The sequence below is a fragment of the Podarcis filfolensis genome (assembly GCF_964270895.1).
Source record: "Podarcis filfolensis genome assembly, chromosome: 2".
NCBI lineage: Eukaryota > Metazoa > Chordata > Lepidosauria > Squamata > Lacertidae > Podarcis > Podarcis filfolensis.
Window position 1 is genome coordinate 42465386 of NC_139605.1, and position 24189 is coordinate 42489574.

The 24189-nt window shown below is 39.9% G+C and overlaps 1 protein-coding gene and 1 long non-coding RNA gene across 16 annotated transcripts in view; one reads left to right on the forward strand and one right to left on the reverse strand.

The window, feature by feature from the left end:
* The first annotated feature begins 1972 nt into the window (after positions 1–1972).
* The window catches only part of TASOR (transcription activation suppressor), a 78172-nt gene continuing 55955 nt past the window's right edge, over positions 1973–24189 (forward strand). For 12 of the 15 annotated variants that reach the window (XR_014545336.1, XR_014545337.1, XR_014545338.1 and 9 more), the window contains exons 1-10: positions 1973–2503; positions 7048–7193; positions 7731–7823; positions 9907–9979; positions 11922–12013; positions 12559–12717; positions 13078–13205; positions 16208–16239; positions 21520–21625; positions 21882–21982. Coding sequence is in view for 8 of the 15 variants with exons in the window: in XM_083602904.1 (XP_083459030.1) it covers positions 2143–2503; positions 7048–7193; positions 7731–7823; positions 9907–9979; positions 11922–12013; positions 12559–12717; positions 13078–13205; positions 16208–16239; positions 21520–21625; positions 21882–21982 (1291 nt within the window). In the remaining 7 variants the exon portion in view is untranslated. The remainder of the gene's footprint in view (positions 2504–7047; positions 7194–7730; positions 7824–9906; positions 9980–11921; positions 12014–12558; positions 12718–13077; positions 13206–16207; positions 16240–21519; positions 21626–21881; positions 21983–24189) is intronic. The other 3 variants (XM_083602899.1, XM_083602901.1, XM_083602902.1) reach the window with 1 other exon arrangement.
* LOC310757670 lies at positions 13238–20275 on the reverse strand. The gene is made up of 2 exons (XR_014545389.1): positions 18590–20275; positions 13238–16006 (listed from the first exon to the last, which is right to left on the reverse strand). It is a non-coding gene; the product is annotated as an uncharacterized lncRNA (long non-coding RNA).

Below are 24189 nucleotides of genomic sequence, written 5' to 3' on the forward strand. Positions count from 1 at the left end.
AGTAACATGTGAATGCTATCAGAAAGCTGTCAGGTATCTCTGAAGATGAGCTTCTCATGAGTACAAATGCAGAGGACGGTTGAACTGTTCATTGCTTTCCACCATATCCCATCAATTATGCTGGGCCAAACATGCTGTATATCTTCTCAGTTAGGAGTCTGCAGTATAATTTGTGCATTTTTATAGCAGGGTATTCTGCTAGCAAATAAAACGAAACATTCCAAAGGAGGTTAATGTCACTCTACCCTGTTGCTCTTATCATTTTCTGTGTACAGTACATGTTTTCCTTTCTCCCATGACATGTCATGATAGTGTCAGAAGAGCAGTCTTTTTTTCTTTCCTGACAGGGCTTTTGTACTTTTAGTAACTGAATGATATAATAATAATAATAATAATAATAATAATAATAATAATAATAATAATAATTTATTATTTATACCCCGCCCATCTGGCTGGGCCTCCCCAGCCACTCTGGGCGGCTTCCATAAAAACCAAAAATACAGTAAAATATCACACGCTAAAAACTTCCCTGAACAGGGATATACAATTAAATCTATTAGAAACAACTTTTGGCTACAGTAGCTGGCATTAATTCCTGTATCCAAGGCAGATAAGCAATGCAAGGGGAAGGTAGTTGTGTGGCCATCAAACTGCAAGTTCATAGAAAGATATTTTCCTCTCTGAAGAGTTAGGGAATGAGATCCCACAGAGACTCATACTATTGCTGTTTCTTCTTGATTTAGGTCTTGCATGATAACCAGTTCAACTATGTTTTGATTGTCCAAAGGTGCAGGCACAATCTAATCCCTTTGAAATCTCGAGCTGATTTGGATAAAGTTACACAAAGCTTCACTAGGGTAAAAAGTGCAAGGGACTTCATACAAGTCAACTAAGGACAAGACTCCTGCCTTCAACCATCCAGCCTAACTGTTGGTTTGGGGCCAGGAGAGGTGCTGAGGGAGCAGTGGAATTATAATTACCTTTAGGCATTTTGTGAACTAGAAATCCAGTAAGTGGAAATGAACAAAAAATGCACTCTAAATGAATTAATGAATTAATGTTTTGTTAAGTAAGGTATGTAGTATCTAAAAGCACACTGGGACAGGGGATTAGAGTTCAAAACATTAAAAAAATTATTTAAAATATTTTCAACAATGCATCTTGATTTGTAAAAATATAAATTTGAAGCTATGTTTTTAGGGTGTTTTGATTCCATTCTCCTACCATAATTATTTCAAGAAATACTGAGTTTTACATGGGGAAAAAAATAAAAAGGGAGGCATATTCTAAAAGCGTGAGGACAACTACTTTGAGATATTTTGTATGCAATGCAGATCTTCCTGAGCATTTTGATAAGCTTTACGTTTGTAGCAATTTGCTTGAAGAGAAAACATGTTTTACCCTAGGCTAGGGAGTTGAACCAGCAGAGCAAGGGCACATCCCTTGTGTTTCCTTTTCCCTTCTGCAGGAAAAGGGCTGTGTGGAAGGAAAAACCGAAATGCTACCATTTCCTGTTACAGTTCTTAATAATAAGCACAGAAAAGCAAAACTTAATTGAAAGATGCTTCATATCCGACAGTAGTGGGCAAGACGGCGGGTGCCCAGTCCTGTGCAGGATAGCGAGGAAGACAACTTTGTGTGCGTGTAGTCTTGCTTTTAAAAGCATGGAGCCCCGGAAAAGGCGCCGTTCTTCCTCACCAAGGAAGGCCGGGCCACCATATTCCGGCTGGTAAGAGGAGGGAAAGGGAAGAAACTGAATACATGTTTTTGCTTGTGCACCGTACAGAATGTAACGCTGAGTCAAGGGCGCCTCGAAAGACGCCTGAGGGCTCCATCTCAACACACTCCTGGAGGCCCTTCGGCCATTTTCGCAGCAAGCCCAAGGGCGGGCCCTCGCGCATTTATAAGCGGCGGCGCTGTGCACCGGTTGGCTGCAAGTGAAGGGGAACAAGCTCCTCCTCTTTCCTGACGCCCCACCGCCATGTTAGAACGAAGGGGAGGGAGAGAGGAAGGAGGAGTGTCCGTGCTTTGTATGGGAGGGGGCGGCGGCAGTGGCGGCGGAGTCGTGCATGGCTTTGAGGAAGGGGCGGCTCATTGGCGGGACAAAGATCGCCAGCGCGGTGTAGCGGTGCGGGCGGCTTCATGGCGGAGGCCGCGGCCATGGGCGGCCGCGGCGGCGGCGGCGAGCGAGTGCCAGAGCAGCCTCAGCGGGCGGAGAACAGCAGCGGCCTCTCCGGCGGGGAGAACCGAGCTGCAGCCGCCGACGCGGAGAACTCCACACAAAATGGCGGCCGCCCTGAGAGGAGCAGGAGCGACGAGGAGGCGCCGTTCGGGGCCGCCGGCGAGGGCAGGGGATCCCCGCGCGGGGACCACCGCAAGGGCAGCGGCCCCGAGGCCCCCGAGCAGCCGCCCCAGTATAGCGACGGGCTCCCCAGAGCCCCAGAAGACAACATGCCCCTTAAGAAAAACTTTCAGATCCCCAGGAAGAGCAAAGAAAAGAAAGGTGGTTCCCTCACATTGCATCCCTCCTGCCCCCAACCCTCCCTCCAGCCCCAATTCCTCCCTTCTCCCGCTTCTCGCTCCACGTAGCCACATTCGCGACACAGCTGAATGCGAGGAGCCTCTCGCAGCCGCGCTTAAGGTGGTTGGCACGGATGAGAGAACGTTATTCTCCCCTTCCGAAGGTGGAGGGTGGGGGTGGGGAGAGAGAGAGAGAGGCGTTTGGAAAACAAATACCCTCCCCCCCCAAAAAAACCCAACTCGTTTTGTTTTGAGATGGCCGCTTTAGAAGAGGCTGGGTACGGGTGTGGTGGTTTTTTTTGGCCGAAGGTGGGGGTGTGGGCATCATCCGCGCCAGCTCGCAGAGAAGATGGTTCTCTGGAAGGGCACGCGGGAAAATGGCTCGCCGACTTTGCGCGCTCTGCAGCAGAGGAGAGAGGAGCATCTTCCCTCCTGCAGGGTAGGCTGGCTGGGGGGGGGGCGCTTACTTCGGCGAAGTTATCTTTTTCCGCCCCTGATGAAAGCCCCCGCGTTGTAGGAGGGAAGCGGATGCCAGCATCTCGTGCCCTGGCGAGGTAGCGCTGTTGCTGCTTCGCTAGTCCCCTTGGTTCGACTGATCTTCTGTATATGCAGCATCTTGACGTTTGCCCTTTGTGGCAAAAACGCTTCCTTCTTGTTTCTCTTCAGCTAGCTTTTCGTTAATGAACCTCCTTTGGATCATTTCCTTCAAAAATGCTCTCATTCTTTTAATCTTTTTCAAGAGGCTGCCATTAGTGTACTTCACACTTTCCATCCTTCAAGAAGAGTTTAACTTGAGCAATGCAAACATAAAAGGTATTTTGTAACAAGAAGGTCAAGGTAGGTTGGTTTGGCCCCTTCCTGTAGGTTACAGCTATAGTCTGCAGTTGAAGAAGACTCAAGCGTCCTAGAAGGTTGAAGTACTTTCCTAATTATTTGATGGCACATGGCCTAGGTTTGTCTAAATTTGTGATCAAAAGAATACTACATAGACCCAAGACAATGAACAGTGTCCGATGTTCTTATGAGCATTTCTAGGATACAGTGTGAACCAAAAATGTTAAGTTAGAAGAGATGCAACTGCTGCCAAAGTATCTGGTTCCAGGCCTTTGTTGCATAGTACATTTTTAATAGAATGTGAAGTGATACATTAACCACTAGGTTCCTAAAGATAGCTTTAACATGGCAACATGAGTGTGATGGACTCACGTGCCCTTTGCACTGCATTGCACACTGTTGCAGGTGGTATATATGGTTCTTCTCAACATTTTACCCTCACAGCAACCCTGTGAAGTAGGTTTGGCTGAGACAGTGAATGGCCTACGGTCACCTAGTGAACTTCATAGCTCAGTGGAAATTTGAACTTTGGCCTCCGTGGTCCTACACTGACTCCATGCCTCACAATGGTAAATTCTGTCTAAATTTACTCAAGAATTTATTGCTCATTTTGGAACTTCCTAGTGCAGTTACAATTCTTAAGGAGCCTCTTGCAAATCATTCCGATTGTTTTGCATTGCTCCAGTAATTCTGAATGATCTCTTGAGCACTCTTATGCTCTTCTGTCCATGATACCTGAATAGTTACTGTGTATAAGGTGCAGTTATTTCAGTCCTGATCATGTGTGAACACAATATTGATATACCTACTGGAAGCCAAGGTGTTCCACAAACTTAATAAAGATAGAATTTTAAAATCTTAATTTAACCTGAAAAATAGAAGAAATTCCTGCTCTGGGTGTCGTCTTAGACAGCAGCATAGGCTTAATAAACAAGAGGTGGAATATGATATCGTGGGAACCATACTGTCCAGAGAATTGTAGAAAACATTTAACTCAAAAAGAGCAAAGCAATGAAGGAACTAATAGAAGGATTATGTAATTAGCCTTTTCCCAAGATTATTTGTGGCGAGTCATAATTCCATGGAGACCTTCTTACCACTAATTGAAAGAGATCTCCCCCCCTCGAGGAATGAACCAGAGCAGACCATGAAAGAGTTGAAATATGAGGGCCTTCTTAATCTGAAAGTTGACACATTAGACCATTTTAACATAATTACCCTTTACCAAGTTTCATATATTGACCACTCTTTCAGAAGTGCTATCTCAAATTTCTTGGTCAAATCTGAGGTTGAGATCTTCCAGGACTTGGCACTTAAAACTATTCCCCCCCCCCTTTTGAGTTTGGAACTCTTGTAGCACTTCTATGCTGTCTACTTTAAGGAAATTAAATTATTAATACGCTTCTAGCAGTATTCTATGTGCAGGAAGGATTTGTCAAGAGGTTGCAGCAATTGTTTGGAATTCTATTTTGTTCTAGGTTTGGGAACTAGCTTAACAATACTGTCTTTCTGTGAAGGAAATATAAAGGTTTGAATAGTATTATCATACCTTACAGATGAAGTAAAACTCTTGGTCTCAGTATAGAAACTACTGAAACAGAAGTCTATTTGTCTCTTAGCACAATGATGGAGCACTTTGCTTTGTATGCAGAAAGTTCCAGGTTCAATTTACAGGTTGTTGTATTTTGGGTGGGGGGGGGTCAGGTAGCTTTGAGGCACAGCAGTTCTGCTAGTCAATAGCAGATGATATTGGGCTAGATGAACAAAGAGCTTGACTTGGTATAAGGAAGCTTCTTACGTACTAATACGGTTCATATGGCCGACTGGAATATAACAAGCAAGGTTCTTGCATAAAATATAGGTGAACTGAAAAGTAGGAGAGTCCTGATGGAATCCAGGAGAATTCTATATTTGCCATTCAGGTCCTATTCTTTCTGCTTGGTTGTAGTCTGCATTTCTTGAGACCTGGTCTGTAATTCCTGGTCTGTGTGTTGTCTTTCTGGTTCATACGGCACATTATTTTCTGCATTCATATAGAGCAAAACCATATAAAAAGTCACTGAGCTCCATTACATTGCTATTGTGCCTGTCTTCCCTTTGTAAGGAGTCAGTTTCAGTGAAGATTGAAAAATATTTTTTTTAAAAAAATGACTCCAGTTTTAAATAAAAGCCAGCACATCACTTTCTGCTACAAGTTCCTAATGAGTTGCAGCCAACAAGGCATCCAAACTGTGGTAAGGCTTCTGCTAACGGAATTGTCAAGAAAGCCATTTTTGTCATTTCCCTGTTCAGCAATCCTGCACTCCCCGCCCCCCAAATAATAATCATGTGGCACTTTTCTCCTCCACATCCTTCTTATTGCTCCACCACACTCAGTTAAGCCAAAGTTTGGTTTAGTAGACCATTCAAACTGGGACTCATGGTTATGTTCTCTGCTTATTAAGTACAGGCTGTAGGCAAAAACAAACATACAATACAGAGTTGTGCCACTTTCTTTCTCTGAAGGTAAAGAGGGTTGATTGTCAGGTATGTGGCAACATGAAAGAGCGAGTGGAGGGACAGTTGAAGAGTGAAGAAGTGAAGTATTCACTGGAAGAAAACAGGGTGAAAATAACTCATCAAGGGTGATGGACTTTTAGCACTCCTACACAACATTGATTCCCTACCTTTGAACATGCATGCAAAGCCATAATCAGGGGAAAGCTGCATTTTCTCATTAGCTGAAATTGCTGCTCAAAGAACAGAGCAGGCATAGGCAAGCTCGGCCCTCCAGATGTTTTGGGACTGCAACTCCCATCAACACTAGCTAACAAGGACCAGTGGTCAGGGATGATGGGAATTGTAGTCGCAAAACATCTGGAATAGAGACCCCTGAGCAAAAAAATGTGTGCCTTTAATTCAGGTATCTTCACACTCTGTTCTAAATTTCCTTAAGAAATAATGGTTGGAAGACTAAAAGATCCTTAATTTATAAGTTCTCAGCTTTCAATCTTTTCCTCCCCATCCCTTGGAAGAATAATGTGGATTGGAGTATGGAGGGGTACTGGAAAAGGAGGCAAATGCTGAAAATTGGGTAGAGGTTTTTCATGCTAGAGGTTTATCACTGAATGTGAAACTTCTACTATAGTTAATGCATTCTACCTACGAAATGTTAAGTATTCTGTAAGTGGTCTTTCAAGAAAAGCTGTAGGTAATACAAACTACCCATTTAGACCTGGAAAAATGGAACTTCTAAAGAAATTGAGCAACTAAAATTTCTTATTAAATTTGCAGCTTTATCCTGTGGAAAAGGAAAAGGAATTTATTTGATTTTATCTCTGTTCTATGCTCTAATGCTTTTCTGTACCTTTAAAGACTCTCTGACAGAGAATTCTCCACTCTTAGCTGTGCATGGTTTCATAAAATGAACTACAGTCAACTCCTGGTTTGAGTGTGTCCGAATGACACGCAATCGCACACATGTGCATGGTGCCAAATCTGGAAGTAGTCCCAAAACATCATAAAGATGTCATGAAAAGGGGTGGGTCTGAGAGGGCTTATGCGTGCTTTGCTGACACATGCATTGATCTGGAACAGAACCCCCTTGCAAAATGAGGATTGCCTGCAGTAACACAGTAGCATTTAATTGCAAGACACACAGGATTTAATAGCAAGACACACAGATTTTGAGATACTTGTTTTCTTTCTCTGTAGCTCTTTTTCAGCCAGTAACAGCAGGATCTCGTGAATTTCAAGAGATTGTGAACATTTTGCATTCATCATATATGGAAAACCATTCAAAGGACAATTTCACCTACAAAAAAGCCAGTTTGGTTCATAGTGAACTGTTGGAAAAAGAGGTGAGTACCAAATATTCATACATGAAATAGTACCTGAAGTACACAAAAACGTGTTCGTATTAATATGAACAAAACTCAGTTAAGTTGCAAAGAAGCTTTTGTGGGAGGGAGGGACAAGAAGGGGTGAGACATATTTAATTTATTTATGATCCTGCCTTTTGACTTTTAAAAGAGTTTCAAAGCAGTTTACATTGATAAAACGTACAAATTTATATTAGAATATATAACTGTTGCATGAGTGGCTTTGTGCTCATCCAGTCTTTGGATCCAAGCTGTTTTCTTTACACTTGTGAACCTTATGTCTGTTACATCTGTGGTTGCCTACTGTATTTTGCACAGCCTCTTGTCATTCTACCATGTATAAATAAACAATTTATATATAAACTGCATTCAGTATTTAGTTCACATTTTGACTTTTCTGGTTAATTTGTTTACCTTTCTGTAGAATTCAGATTTTTGAAATCATAGATCTTACAAAGTCATTAAATTATAATGTATGCTAGTTTCTGTTGCTATTAGAATTTTGTCTTTTGAAAGTTCATAGAGAAACGAAGAGAATTGAAGCAGGATGGCAGATCGGAAAAAGAGCTAGAGGAAACATTTGCATTTCTAAAGGTTGACCGTGACATGGTAAGAATTTTTATTTCTTTAAAATAACTATGAAGCATAATGATGCTGAAGGAGACAGAGTGTGCAACTGTCCTAATAATGCAAGGATGTCTGCTTGCTCAATGGAACTTCTCCTCTTTTCTCTCCCTGCATGTGCCCTGTCTCCTGGCAAGGATATGTTTTGGAGGGTTTGGAGAATCCCCAGAACAGGACTGAGGCTGTGTGCAGTGGGAGGAAAAGAAGGGGAAATTCCATAGTCTGACAGGGAGACTTACTTGGATACAACCCATATTTTGTGGGGGAAACCTTCCAGCTGACGCTATTATGCTTCTGTTGAATTGTGAAATGCACATAATGGACTGCCTAGATTTAGGTTCTAGATTGATTACCCTTGAGAGGTCATACTGCTGATTGTCTCCCAGCAATTGACTGTACAACCAATTGAACAGTATGGTAGAAGGTTATTTTTGGTTTACTTCATAGTAGGAAAATGCTACTAGAAATAGTTGACTAGTGTGCTGTGCAGAGTGAGTACGCTAAACCTGAGTATTTGAAAGCTGTGCTTGGCTATGAATTAAATGATGATTATGCAGTGGAAATTACCATTTTAGAGAGGGTGGAATATGGATAGTTAAGATTAATACTTTAGAGCAAAAGATGATAGTATGATATTTGGTGGAACGATTGAATGATAAAGTCCTTCCAAGTAAAGTGGTGTGTATGCTTTTCTGTGTGTGTGTTTACATATAGAGAGAGTGAAATTATTGTTATTGCTATTATTTATTACATTGGTATACCACCCTATACCTGCAGGTTTCTGAGTAGTCCACAAGATAGAATCACAATATTAAAAACAAAAATAATAAAAACTAAAACAAAAATGACCCCATAATCCTCCCTTCCCGAACATATTTTAAAAGGCCATTGGATTCAGTCAACCAAAGGCATGGTTAAAGAGGAACATTTTTGCCTGGCGCCTAAAGGTGTATAATGATTGTAAATATCTTGATTGATTCATCAAAATGTTCATTTCCATCTTATGACAATTTTGGTAGGACAAAAAATAGAGCGAAGCTTGTTAATAACATCATGAGTATTGATGGCACAGAAATTTAGATGACTAGTTCTCCACCTGTGGCAAGAATGGCTGGAAAAGATATGGAAGGTTGCAGAAATGATTAAACTCAAAAAAATTTGTACAAGGAAGAGAAGGCTAACAAAATATAAGAGTGTTTCTGAAATAGTTGGCTCTAGTGATTTTATGAATTTTTAAAATGACATTGACAAATATAGAAATGTTCCACTGTGGAGAATAATATGATATTTTTCTAACAATGTTAACACTAAAATTTTTAAAGATGTATTTATTTAATATTCTTCTATGATGTGGGATTTATATTAAACTTTAGTGCTTTGATACTATAATTGTCAGGTAATTATGTAGATAACATTTTGGAACTATGTGTATGTTATAAATAGTGGGTGGAGGTATAAATATATAATTAAAGAGGTATAATTATATATAGTTTAAAGTTGTCTGCTTTTTCTTCTAAATATTTTAATTATACAACAGTTTTTTGCTGTGGAAACTATACTGTTGGCTACTAATTAAATTGACCTGGATACCACTTTTAAAACTGTGTTGTTATTAACAACGTCTGTTGTTTTAGTATGTTAAAGATCTGCCTGCTGTCATCAGAGTCCAAAAATGTGGTTCCTAGAGTTTGAGTCTTACCGCTTTACTGCCCTTTGAAATACAGCATGAGATCAGGAACAATCCTCTGCTCCCCTCTCCATGTCCAAGTTTGGATCTAGGGTGAGGGATTCTATGCAAGACAAATCCCACTCCTATCTTAGAGCAGCATGAGGGCTGTTTGTTATGCACTTCACATTCAAGAGTTTGTCAGCAAACAGTGAAACACTGAGCATTTGGAATGTTTGTGAACATTATGTGCCATTGCACAAGCTTATCTAACCAGTGTCAGAAGCATCACCATCAAAATGCACAGTGTAAGATTAGCATTTAACTGAAGTTTGAACAATATTGTTGATATTTATTGCCAAGTCTGTGCTCTAATATTGCTAACTAAATGCTTATTTTTAGGTGCAAAACATATGTGAAAATGGCTTGCAGGTGGGCCATTCCAAGATAACAGTTCTTGGCAACCCTTCCCTAGGTAAATAGCATTTTTTGTTTTCATGGAATTTATGCCTTAAAGAATAGTAGAGAGATTCAGATGAGTGTTGATTCATGGGTCAGGATTCAACTGTTTACAAGGAATGAGATCTACCTGTGCAACAAAACTTTCGTCCCACATGCTCCTTGTACCCTCTAAATCTGTTCTTGAGTATGAGGAGAATCCCTAGAACAGGGTGAAGGGGCGCATGAGGAGAAGAGGGGAAAGTTTTGATTCAAGCAGACCTCAATCTGTACACACTTACCTTACTTAGCTCTATGTTGAATGCACCCATAATTTCTAACCAGTATGTGAAATCCAGCTTCAACTCCCAACAACTATGCTGCACTCTCGCACACTGTTTTGGAGTGTCCTCCAGCCCTTCAGGAAGTACAGTGGCCTGAAGGAATGGGCAAAAATAGTTTCCTGCTTTGATGAGTGGGGACAGCGCTTGATTGAGCCAGTATCTCAATATAAATATAAGGGTCATTCCACATCGAATCAACGCAAAAAACGAGAGTTTTGTCACCCACTATCTCAGATTTTGATGAAACTTGCTGTACACCCTTCCCTTATGGTTGAAAGAAACCCCCTTAATTTTTCCCCCTCTATCTCAAACGGTTTTAATTTTATAGCACTTCAAAGTTTCATTAAATCTGCGTTGTCTGTCCCTCTTGAGACCCTCGGCACATGATGCCCTTGTGTACATTTTGTTTTTTCTCTCCATAACCAATGATCAGATCTCTTTGAAATTTTACACAGAACTCAATAAAATGATGAGGATTTCAGAAAAAAATACACCAGCACTCAAAAGACTTTATAAATGCCTAAATTTTTTAATAATTTTTTTTTGGTGGAAAAACTAGGTTTAGAAAACCTGAATTTACAGCGTGTGGTCATGATGTAAACAAATGTTTTTGATGTTGAAAATTATTGCAAAGACATGCTCTTTCTCGACAAAGAATGAAATTTATGGTTTTTTTATTCCTTGTAACGAAAATTTTACGTTTTACTGGGCAGCCATTTTGTGCAACTTTCCTACAATCCATAGCTGTAATAGAAAAAATTAATGAAACAAGACCATTTTAAAATGTCTAATATTTTAAATATTTCTGAAATGAATAATTATTTTTAAAATAATTTAAGCCTAATTTTATGTACTCATATTTGTATATAACACTCAATTTTTAATTTTTTGGAATATTTTTCTTGCTAGGTCTTATTTCCTTACATGTCAGCATTTAATGTTCTACTGACTGTAAATTCTTTTCTTTTATTCCTGATAGCCAATTTTCATAACTTCAAATTCAAATATCCCAAAATTAAAACAAGTCTGCACCTTCTGAAAAACCTATAATAACCAATATTATTTTAATTTTTAAGATGTACAACTTTGTTTCATTATTTTTTTCTTTTACAGCTATGGATTGTAAAATCCTTAGACCTCCCCCTTGTCTATCACCCCTAGAGGTTGCCCCAATCTCTTTTAAAGAAGGGGGGCAGGTACTTCGCAAGGCTACTTCCTCTCTCACCTGGCTGCTGTTCGTTATGCTAGAGCTGGTGTGGCCACCTTTTGGCAACATGACAACAACATTACATTTCTATGTATATAGGAAGATATAATTTTAAAACTCTTGTTGGGCTTCTAAAATATAAAGATTACTTTTTGGTTATCCTTGTGTTTGCTGTAACAGTAGACCACACAGAATTCTCAATCTTTTTTAAGGTTATATATCGTCAGAGATGGTTAAATATTTGCACGTCTGTTTGATGTGCATTAGTTTTGTCCTTTCATATAGAAATGGTTTCAGTAGTTTAATGGAAAGTTAAAATAAGATCTGGAAAATACATTTTATAGTAATAGGCATTCTCTTGTGCATCACTAGGAAACACCATAAATGTTGAACCTTACCTTGACATTTGTTCTCTTCACATTCTCCAGGTGTATATCTTTCTAGGTATGCTGATTTATTGCAAGCCAATCCTCTGGAGGCTAAAGCAGTGGGTGATATTATTATTTTTAAAGTAATAAAAGTAAGTTTAAGCTGTTTTTCAATTCACTCACAGTTCATTAACGTTGTATGCCCTTTTCTTAAATCATTCCCAAGGATGTATTTTATAATTGTAATCATTTTATTTGTGCTTATGTTTGTATTTTCTATTCCTGTATCCTGCTCTGGGATCTTATGGTGTGGGCAAGTGAAAAAATCTTACGAAATAAATAAAATGTAATAATATGTTTCTTAATACAGCAATTTCCTGACATGAAGCACTTCAAATAGAGCATTTTTCTGAATCAATCAGAGCTACTCCTTATGTTGCAGTATTTAAAATTTTAAAATTTGCTAACAGTTGCAAAAGTCATTTTCAGAACTGAAAAGTTTGTCAGGTTTGTTGATGGAGTTAATGGCAATTGCATATATTTCAAAAGACTGCCAACATTTAGAGTAGCTGGAGTGAGTGAACAATAAATATTTGGCTGCTTTATATGTGAATTCATTGAATATAAAATGGTATGACTTCTTATGTTTGCTGTGTGCATTATACTTTCCTGATGGGGATTTTTCTGACTCTTTTAGGGAAAAATGAAGGCAGTATACAGTAACCTAGCAGTGAAATCAGTTGACTCAACTGTTAAAAGTGGATTAGACCCTACACCAAAGCATGAATGCCATGTTTTAAAGAATGCAGACAAAATCCGTTCCTTCCTACGTTACAGAGCATATGAGCTCACACAGGTAAGAGAATGACAGTTGTACGAACATAGCTGCATACAAATATTTATGTTCTTGCTGTCAGATTTGTAGTTCTTATGAAACAACTCCAGTATAATCCTTTCCAGTATACAGGCTGTTACAGGTCGAATGCTGTCTAACATTTTGAATTTGTTTTGTAGAGATTTGTCTTGAAAGTTGAGTTTTAATCACAACTATAATAATTTGTTCATGGTGCTAATAAGTTTCAGCATTACTAGCGTTATACTAGTTTAATTACAAAGTTCAAATGAAGAGTTTGAAATCTACTATAAAATAAATTCAGGAAGCATCTCCTAGCATTAGTAATATGCAAACTTGAGTTTCTTTTGAATTTGTTTCCAGTATTATTTCTATGAATATTACTTTGATGAGATCAGACCAAGACCAAGACCAAGGCATGTGTGTCCATATGCTGTTGTATCATTTTCTCACAGTGATGAAAAGGTACTAAAGTATTTGCCACAAGCAAGGTAAGAAGGGTTTTCACACATTTCTTAAAAAGTAGTATCTAATGTGAAAGTCTTTAATGCTTAAAAGTGTAAACATTTTCGGTTTGTTACTACTTGCTGGTCTTGATACATGGTTGCAGCTTTTGATGAAGAATTGGAAATGGTAGTGTCTTACTCAAGCTGTACAAATGGTTTTTTTTTAAAAAAAGTGTAGTATTTTTATCCTGCTTGTCAGCTGTAAAGAGCTTGATAGTAAAATAGTCCTTGTTCTCAGGCTTACAACCTAAAATACATGACACAAAAGGAGAACAGATAAAAGGGAAGAGAAAAACAAGCCAAGTCAGGCACCAGTTCTAAAAGTTACCTGTTAGTTCTTACAGTGATCAGCCTGAGTAGAAACATGGCAGGGAGAGGAAAAACCAGAGCTGGTCTCTTGCAGATACGATGGGATGTTAGCTTGTGATTGGTCTGGTCTATATTTTTTAACACCCTTTTATCCATAATGTCTATTCTGTAGACACATATTTCATTTTTAACAGTTTGATCATCATATTTCAATTTGTAAGTGAATTTGCTTTTTTTGGTAAATGGGCTTCAAATAATTTGCATTTCAGTAATCACTTGAGTATATTATATGTAACATGAGGCTGCAGCAATCTTGTTCCTTTTGAGATTTCTAGTGTGGCACATGCGCGTGCCTAGGTTCAGATATTGGCCTTGGTGTCTAATCTGTTACATAAGAATAGTACTTGCTTGCTTATTTCGTGTAATGTGTGTTACAGGTAAAATAAAGTTTCTAGACAATTTCACGTGTTAGTATGCCTCTTGGTCATGCTTGGCTTTAAGCACTGAAACGCTGCTTCATAGTAATGAATTCTGTATGCCTCTGGAAACAGAATAGCCCCAGGGACTCCTTCACAATTGCCCTGCCACCAGCAAGTCCATGCATCTCATTCACTTCTGTGAGAAAGTATAAAGGGACTGCAGTTCATTATTGCTGAGATGACTTGGCTTAGATGCCGATGAACTTTATGTCATGGAGGTACAGATTTTGTCCCCACTTAACAGTGGTGAGAGCACAGCTTTTACTGCAAAAATAATGGAAGCCATTTCTTTTTAAGGAAGAAAGTAAATAATAATGTGTGTTGGGTTAAGCAAAACAAACATCAAGATTCCAGCAAGTTAAAACACTCCTTGAAAAGTAATTTTCATAAAGTGTAGCAGACCAGAGAGTGGAAAAAAATAGAACATAAGCTTCTAGAACACTAACCAGTCTAAAACTATTTGTGACTCCTTGAGAACTGCAGTCCTCACCATTCCCACTTTCACACTTTGGCCTCCCACATTTTGGCATGCAACCACCAAGAGATTGGACATTGGTCAACGTGACCTTTGGTTTGAATTGGTTTATCCACTGTTGCTCCAAGTGAAGCAAAGCTGAGTGGCCATGTGCTGTACTTTGTCAGGCGGCTGACAATCCCAATCTTGGTATCCTCTGGAAGGTTTTTTTGAGAACTTGGTGGGGTCTATTTGGCTTAGAAAACGGCAAGTTATGTGAGCTGCAGTACCTAAGTCTATGATTCAAACTGTAAAGTATTAGTGTGTTTTGCCAACATCCCTATGAGAGAGATCACAATATTATAAATTACCGTTTAACGCTGGGCAGATTTGGCCAAGGCCCTCTATTTCAGCCTAAGTCCAGTGGACTCTACATATTCTTAATTGATGTTTTACACAGTTTCCATATATTAGGATTTGTTCTCTTTGCTGTAGTTCTGATAAATTGTTAGAAGGCTTCAATGTCAGAAGCAGTTGGTGAAATATTAAGGAACTGTTAAACTGCTTTGACTGGAGTAGCTACTTGCGATAGCAACCAGGTGACTGGCTATTTTAAAAATTGTGTTGTGATGAGAATGTAGCACTGTCGTTGAGGTTACAAATGGAATACGAGTTGAAGTGTGGCTTATGAATTGTGACAACTACTACATAAAAATAACTGGGCAGCAAATGCTAGTAGGCTTATAATGACATAAATGTAGGGGAAATCTAGGGGTCTCCAGTTTTTGGAGCCTTGCTAGCCAAACATAAGTTGCCAGGTTCTTCCTACCAACTTGATGGTACCGCCTCCACCCAAAAGCAAAGAAATCACCCTGTTACCTGTTTGAAAGGCAGAGAGCGTTGCAACTTCATCTGATGCTCTGCAAAGTGACCCAGGTGAAGAAGTCTTCCCCACCTACTTTGTCTGCAAGAGGACAGTGGGAAGTGTGCTGGCTTCAGTAATTGTCAAGAAGCCGGGCTCAAAGTGATGCCATGAAGCAGCAACCAGGAAGCCCCTACTGTCCTTTATTGTCCTGAAGCAGGAAAGGGGGAGTTTGCTGGTTTGGCCCTGATCGAGATTTTCCAGATGCCTTGGCCACATAGCAGCCAATTGCTCCCCACTTTCCTCCCAACTTTGGACTTGTGGAGGGGATCATACCAGCAGTTGTACTTTGAAGCACCTCCACAGCTTAAAAGTTGGTAGGAAAGCTTGTTGCTTGCCACACTTGCCAGAGGACCTGAAAATACCAGAAGCATGTTTTCTGTTGGGACCTTGGATCAATTTGTGGTGTAACTTTCTTTTAATCAAGATCAGTCTACTAGGAACCAATCTAATATTTTGAAACTGCTGGTGTATTGATGTGTTATCTTGTGCAGGCCAGTAGTATCAGGTAAAAGGTCTCACGGGATCCTTTCAGGGCATTTCTGCCCTATGGTGGCTTTGCAGTTCTGAGGAACTGAGACTCCCAAGCTGGGTAACATTGCACTGTCAAGAATCCTATATTCTGCAACAGATATGTAAATTGTCTACATTTATGCCTTCTCCAAGGTTACTTAGCTTTAAAAGCCATAGAGAGAGAAAATGTAGATAAAGAAGTATTTGGCCCATGGCTGTTCTATGTTCAAGAACATAAAGGTGGAAACTACATGTGAGGGAAAGCACTACTTCTGCTTTTTGATTTTAACTGTGTGTATTTTGCTTGTAGAACAAAGATTTCTAATGTGGATAAAAGCACTGGTAAGAATTCAATTATTAAATAGAACTGTCTTGATTTATATAAGTCCCTATATGTGCTAGAAGATGTGGTGCTTTGAGGCTAATTCAAAGCACATGGGTTGACCACAAGTAACACCTTGAGCATCAAGGTTTCTGGCTTTATAGTAGTTTAGTGTGAACAAGCTATATAAGAGTATCCATTGCTCCCGCTTAGCTTCTCTCTTGGAATAAGTGGAATAAATAAGCCAGAAAGCCTTGTCTTCCACTTAAGTCTGAACACGGGATCCTGGTGAATTTCTCCCTAACAAGCCACAACAATGAAGTTTGACTTGTTCCTGTGTCTTGATAAGGAGCAGCACATTACAATACCTTGTTTGCATGTAATGGGGAATCAAAGCTTCCCGGTTTGTATCTTGCTTGCACCAGGGGAGAAGTGAAGCAGCAGCAGTTGGGTAGTGGGCAGCAGAATATGTCTCACTAATGCTATGCATCACAATAAGCCAGAAACCTGACTTTGTGGTTATGTGCAAACATGGCTGTTACATGCCCAGCTTTGAAAAAAATGAAATTATTTGCTAAATAAATTAGAATAATTTATGCAGATTAAGTTATCTGCATGAATTTGCTTATTTGCATAACTCAGCTGTGTGTTTATATATGTAAATAATTTGTAAAATGTTCTCATTTGTGGTTTTTTTCTAATATTATAAGGTTAGAAATGGTGAAACAAGAAAATGTTGAGTAGCAAACTGACATAGAGTATTGTTAGGGTAATGGAAAACTAAAAATCAAAACAGTGTCTTCATGAAATGAACGACTGTCTTCCTTTTAGTATCAATAACTTCTACCTAATTCAGCCTTGTATTTAACAACTTACCTGATAGTCATAGGTGACCAGGAATTCCATGGAGGCAAGTGAGCATGGTGATGGAGGAGAGCTAGATTGTTCCATTTCTCTTCTGTTGACCAGTTGGATTTTTGTGTTAGCCATGGAGGAAAGTCTCTTCCTTGACAAATGCATGGTGAGCAGAGAAGGAAGTGTTCCATTCTGCCTCCACCAGCCTGCTTGGTAGAAGTCTCTCTTTTTGGGGTGGGTGCCTTTTTGAGGTGTGTAATTCTTATGCGGTAAATAGAATAAAAATCTTCTTACCACATAGCTTGTAGCTGTATCCTTATACTAATAACTGCAGATAGTAGATCAAGAAAGTAGATCATATTGACTATTCCACATGTGCTTTTATAGGTGATATCTTCAGCTATACCTTTATAGAGGTGTTCTGCAACAGCATTACTATACATCTTGCTGAAATGGAATTGGGTCTGAGATTCCCAATTACTGCTTTAAATTAATTCCTAAAAGAGAGCTGGTATATTAGGCTGGTCTGCCCTCAAGGGTAGCTGTACTTTATATTTCTGTTATTTCATGAAGTCTGAAATGCTCAAAGTAGCTTGCCTCCTCCAGCTTTTGTCTACTAATGGATTCTAACTTCTGGAGACTTGGAGTTCCTCCAAAAGGCCCCTTCCTTCTGTTCTTTTAAGACTCCATCCTTTGCAGTATGGTTGCCTAAGTAGCTTTTGGATCTTATACAGCCCAACCAAGAATAATCTCATGTGCTGCCAGTTCAGCTCCCAAATGCTGCACTTGTCCTATTGATCACCTTCTAGGAATAATATTTTCCAGTCACTACTTATAGCTTAGCCCTTAACCCTCAGTGGCACATACTGCATTAGCTAATATGCTTTTAATTTAAAGTGTTGGTCACTTGCTGGAATTTTAACATGCATCACATGCTTTGTGGTATTATGAGAGCTTCCAGTTTAATGGCCTTTCCCTACCCCCCCCCACCAAAATATCTTAGCAGATATAGTAAATTATTACCTTACTCCTAAAGGAGTGGATCTTTGGAGTGGATTTTCTCTATTGAGTAAATGCACTTAGTTTTTGCTGTTGCTTAAACAGGCAGTTCACAATAATGTGAAAATACAAATAAAAACAAATAATACAATTGAATAAAACAGTTTAAAAACGGTAAGAAGTCTCTACTAATCTCAAAATGCCTGACATAATAGTGTCTCCACCTGTCTGTGAATGAAAATAAGGAAAGATCATATATATACATTCCACAACTCCTGGGCAATTGCCAGGCCCTGGTAGATGACAATCCTGTCTATCTAAAGGAAGGAAACTGTAGCAGGGCCTTTTGGGTAGATTTTAAGGCTCTGGGGAGCTTGAGCAGAAAGTAGTCCCTGAGATCCCTGGGACCTAGATTTGTATAGGGCTTTAACTAAAAAATCTGGGACCTAAAATTAAGCTTGGAAACAAAGTGTAAGCAATGCAGATGTGTCTAGACTTGGTGTAATGTGTTCTTACCTACACATACCTGTTAACAGTTGAGTAGTATTCTCTACCAGCTGCATTTCCAGTCTTCTTCATCAGTCCATAATAGAGATTGTAGCTGTAGGTTACTTTGGAGCTCACCAAAAGCATTCATGCTTCTTGTAGTGACAAAGCTGGACCAACTGACATTCTTAGAATTTCCTTCTAGCCCCATCTTCAACCTGAGAATCTAGGAGCAATGTTAATGGGTCTAGGAACACTCACGGCTTACAAATCTGCTCCTAAGTATGTGATCCTTTTCAAATATTAGTGTTTCTCAGGCTAACTGATCCACTGAGTCCTCTACTAGCATTTATTGTGTTCTACCTGGATTGGGTTTAGTTTTTTTTTATTATTCATCCAGTGTAGCTCTAATCTCAGTGGCTCCTTTAGGAAAGCATCCACCTCACCTGAATTTGATGAAAATGAGAAAACAGAGCCCATGTCAGTTTACATTTGGTCTGTATTTTAGAGTTCCTTTGCTTTCAGGCGGTACTTGGGTGGTGTCAAAGGGCCCCTGTTAAGCACTTGACTACTGAGCCATCCGTTCCAAAGGATTTGTTTCTTTATTGGCCTTGATATGGGAACTAAGAGCATTTTCAGCATTCACTGTTTTCCAGGTCTTTTATCCTATGGGCAAAGTGGTATATTCTGGGCTTTCTAGGAGTTGCAAGATGCTCAAAACATGAGTGCTCAAAGCAGCATTGCTAGCTAACTCATGAGAAACCAAGGGTGGAATCCAACAAAGCACTAAGTCTCTTGTTCTGTCAATGCAAAGATGTATTGTGCAATGGAATGTTCCCCCTGCCTTCTGCCTTCTCCCTAAACCTGATCTAGGGGTTGCCCCAACCATCTGAAGCAGATTTGGAGAGTGTGTGGGATGTGCACAGGGATACAAGCGGAAACCCTTGCACTGACAAGACACGGTAGTTGAATACCACCCCGTGTAGCTAGACGCCTAAGCCTTGGCAGCGCATGCCGTCAGGAGGAATTTAGGTGTCCATTTATGGTGTAGTGAGATTACTATGACCTGAAATGTAGGTCTGTTTTCCATTCAGTGTCCTAATTGTTTGGTCCTCCAGTGGAAGCAGGATTGATCAAGAAGAGCAAAATGCCTTGCAATGAGCAAGAATGAAGAATATGAATGAAGCAGAATACGTGTTCCTCCTTTGTACCTGATGACCGGAGTCTGAAAGCATTCCAGGCCACTCCAGTGGGTTCTTCCATTTTAGGACCTTATTGAAGGTCAGAACAGCCCAGAAGTGTTTGGATCTAGCAGCATCTCTTTGGAGGACAGACCACTGCAGGTTCAAAAAAGGCTCTCCTCATAATGAATGTCGGTCTGTTTTGAGTGGGAGCCTCATTGTCAGTCAGTAACAGCTCATAAACAGGAGTCCAAAAAGAAAGAAATGTAAGCTGGATGGAGACCCAAATACCTCAGAACTAAGTACCTTGACAGCTGTGTATGTGATTTAGTGCATGAAGTTCTGATGAAAGTCCATCTCTGGGAAGAATATAAAGCTCATTCTGCATCCTAAAGTTCTGAGAAGAGTCACAGTGGTTAAGCTATGGTGTACAGTTCTGATTTGTGGTGTATATGAACTGCTCAATTCAGATGTCATGGCAAGCTACAGTTACAATGAACCAGGAAGTGAATTGCAGCATGCAAGGGAATTCTGAGGAACAGTCCTGTCAACCAAACCATGGTTGGACCAGTCTACTGTGGCAGCAGCAGTGAAAGATAGCACATGTTGGACATATGAACATTGAAGGATATTTTTACAAAGTACAAGAAGGTTGACATCTTCAAGAAAAGCTGCCTTTAGGTAGAAAATCCTCTTAGGCTTCTCCCACAAAGAGAATCCAATCAGGAAAGCTACTGTTCTTAAGCACCTTGGATGCCATTCCATTAAGTGGAAGGAGAGTAGTTAAACCTACATACACCATGGCATGAGCTTGGATTAGATAGCAAGGAAAGGGGGATGACCTTGTCATCAATCTTTATTTTGTTCACTTTACTATTCACCCCCCCTTTAAGCAATTAGGTCGTTCTCAGCCACCATGCTCTTTGCTGCATGCTACTGATGCTACGGTCATTTTTAAAAAACGTTTTCTTGCTCTTTGGCATATGGGAGTAGAGCCAAACTGATACTCTTTGATGGGGTATACTCTCATCTAATGGATTGGAACTTTATGGTAAATAACATTTCTCATCTTCATTATTTTCATCCACTGACACCCAAGCAGTGTGATTTGACTATATAATGTTCATCACTTCTGGAATCCGCTGTGGTATTTTAGGGGAACCTATAAAATTCCGTATTAGACTGGGAGTTGTCACATGCAGAAATAGTGATTTCTCTTCTTGAAGTCCATTACTTTTCCAGCTTTGTAAATAAGTCTACAAAAGTTCTGAGTTTCTATATAAGCCACGGAGGAAAGGAAGCCTTTCTGTATAAGCCCCTCAGCTGTGTTCCTCCTCTGCCAGCCCGTTTGGTAGAAGGCCAGTAGAAGGGTACTTTCCTGAATTTCCATACTAGCCTGGAGGAAGGAGCTTTCTCTCCTCTGTGGCAAGCATAGAAACACTTCTCCTTCCTGCCCACATGCTTGCTGGGATGAAATTCTAGGTTGCTTATGGTTACCAGATGAGTTATTAAATGCAAGGCTGAGCTGTCAATTTCTTCATGTTACCAATGACACTTTTAACTTTTCATATCATTACTTCGGAGAAGGGACACTTGAAAATCCTTCTGCCACATCTAAAAAGAAACTTACTCAAGAAAATTTAACTTCTCTGATCATGTCTGCAAAGCCATCTCCTAATACAAGTTTTTGGGTATAAATGAATCCCATTTTAATTCATATCTTCAAAGCACCATTTTTATAAGAAGTATTACAAAGTACATTATTCTTTTTTCACATAGATAAAGCAAGCTACACCTTATGGAAAGGGCAGCTTTTAAACAGAGGGACGCTTGTATGCCATGCTGCTTTGAAATCAGAAATGCGTCCTTTGCTTCCCTGCAAACTGTAAGTATTAAACTTTGAAACACAGACCTGAAATCCACATTTATTAGCCTAGATTATGTCAGATCTTGAAGGTCTGGGAACACTTCAGTTCTATGCATGATGTGACCAGATTTTTTGTTGCTAGAAAGTGTGTTTGTATGCACACTTCCAACACTACTTCAAAAAATGATGTAAGAATTATAACCTTAGCTAAAAATGTGACCAATTGCTGCTGAGATAAAAAAACCCTCAGATTTCTTTATTCTTTCATCTTTAGACCTGAAAAGCTCGATGTTGACATGGTTATGAACATTGAACACTTAAAGCACGTCTTTCCACGTGTGTTGCAGAAAGAAATATATTCAGGAGAAAGGGAAGGTAAAGTCTCTTCTAATTAAAGGAAAACATTATTTATCCAGATAAGTATTGTCCCTAATGGATGCCTTTCTGCATTCTTTTTGTTGCTCAAGTCACTGGCAAACATAGGGTGATAAAGCAGTAGGGTAGATTGTTAGAAAACAAGTGGCGAATACACCCAACTGAACAAAGGCTAGAGCTCATTTTAGAGTTCACTCCGTGGCATTGATGGTGGCAAAGATGCAATACATTACCATCACTACTGCATCAACACAGTATTGTCCAAGAGAACCATTTCAAGTAGTACTGAGTCTCTCTATGGACTTGCAGGAAGATCAGAGAACCCTTAACAGCTCACTGTTGCATTTACTAATCACTTGGCTGGTATTCATAGAATCATACAATTGTAGGGTTGGAAGGGACCACAAGATTCATCTAGTCCACCCCCTTGCAATGCAGGAATCCTTTGCCCAATGTGGGGCTAGAACCTACAATCCTGACATTAAGAGTCCCATGCTCTACTGACTGAGCTATCATTCACATCTGATCCAACTTGAGGGTTGAATGCCACAGCTGCTGTAGAAGTAATGAAAGTAAGAGTCTAAGTCTGTCCGCATCTTAGGCTGCAGTACCTGAAATTCATCCAAGCAGATATTGCCAATGTTTTTGATGGGATAAGGCCCGCCATGTTTCTGCTCAACCAATGCCTGTTGCAGTTGATAACTTCTGATGGATGATTGGGTCAGTTCAGAAGATAATTCATGCCTCATTGTGTCAAATCTGCCTAGAGGATGCAGCTGTGCAGGCACTCCTTAAGAATCTGCTTTAGCCCAAGTTGACTATGACTGGTCACAAATCTCTCTTTTGGGAGCAAATATCTTGGGATTATTGGATGAAATGGAGTATCTAAGACCTCTTTGAATCTGGATACAGGACCAGTTTTGTCATTGAAACTGCCTTGGTCACCCTGGTACCAAAGTGACAGCTACAGGAGAGTATGACTTGTTGGTTATTCTGGATTTCTTGGTTTTTGCTCCTTCAGTACCATCAGTCACAGTATGCTTCTGAATCATGCTTTTGGATTGTCCATCTGGAATGTCGGTGGGAGGCACCATTTTGAGCTGGTTCTGCTCCTTCCTGCCATATATATTTTGGATAATGATGGTGGAGATGATCTTCATGCTGTTTAATGTCTTTGTGAATCTGCTGACAGAGGTTGTTCGCAGCCAGTTGCCATTAGTATCCTTGTGACACCCTGTTCTATTTCTCCTCAGCATCAAAATCCACAAAGATAGTGGAAGTGCTGAATTGGTGCCTTGGGTCTAATGGAGTAGATGAGGGCTAATACTGAAACTCAATCTAGACAAGATGGGATATACTGTTAGTGGGTGGTTAAGTGGATGTGTAAAGTTGTGTCTTGCTCACTTTTGATTAGGTTACACTTGTACACAGCTTTGTTTTTTGTTGGATCCAACCTTTACTTGTAAGCAGTTACCAGCGCTTTTGTAACATCCAGGTTAGATTACTGCAGTGTGTTGCTTGTAGCGCTGCCTTTGAAGATGGTTCATAAATTTTAAGTAGCTCAGAATACAGCAGGCAGACTGTTGATTTGAGTACACTGGCTTGAATATACATAACACCATCTGAACATATTTAACACCAACTCTTTTCTTAGTTCCCTTCATAGATCAAAGGTTACTTTGTTGTTACTTTAGGAACATAAAATGTGCTTCGTATAACTTGGTTTGCATTCAGTATAGTTTGGTATATTAAAAGTACAGCTCGTTCAGACAATTATAAGCTGAATTTGCTTTTTAATTGTAAATGGAGTTACAAACAGATGAAGTGTAAGGAACTTACTTGTTTCATTTTGCCAGTTTATGAGCAGTAGGCAGAAACCAGTAAAACCAGAAGAAACCATCATTATAGTAAAACAGTGAATATGTATTCTAAGACGCGGGTGGCGCTGTGGGTAAAACCTCAGTGCCTAGGACTTGCTGATCATATGGTCGGCGGTTCGAATCCCCGCGGCGGGGTGAGCTCCCGTCTTTCGGTCCCAGCTCCTGCCCACCTAGCAGTTCGAAAGCACCCCTAAGTGCAAGTAGATAAATAGGTACCGCTTTATAGCGGGAAGGTAAACGGCGTTTCCGTGTGCTGCGCTGGTGCTGGCTCGCAAGTGCAGCCTTGTCATGCTGGCCACGTGACCCGGAGGTGTCTTCGGACAGCGC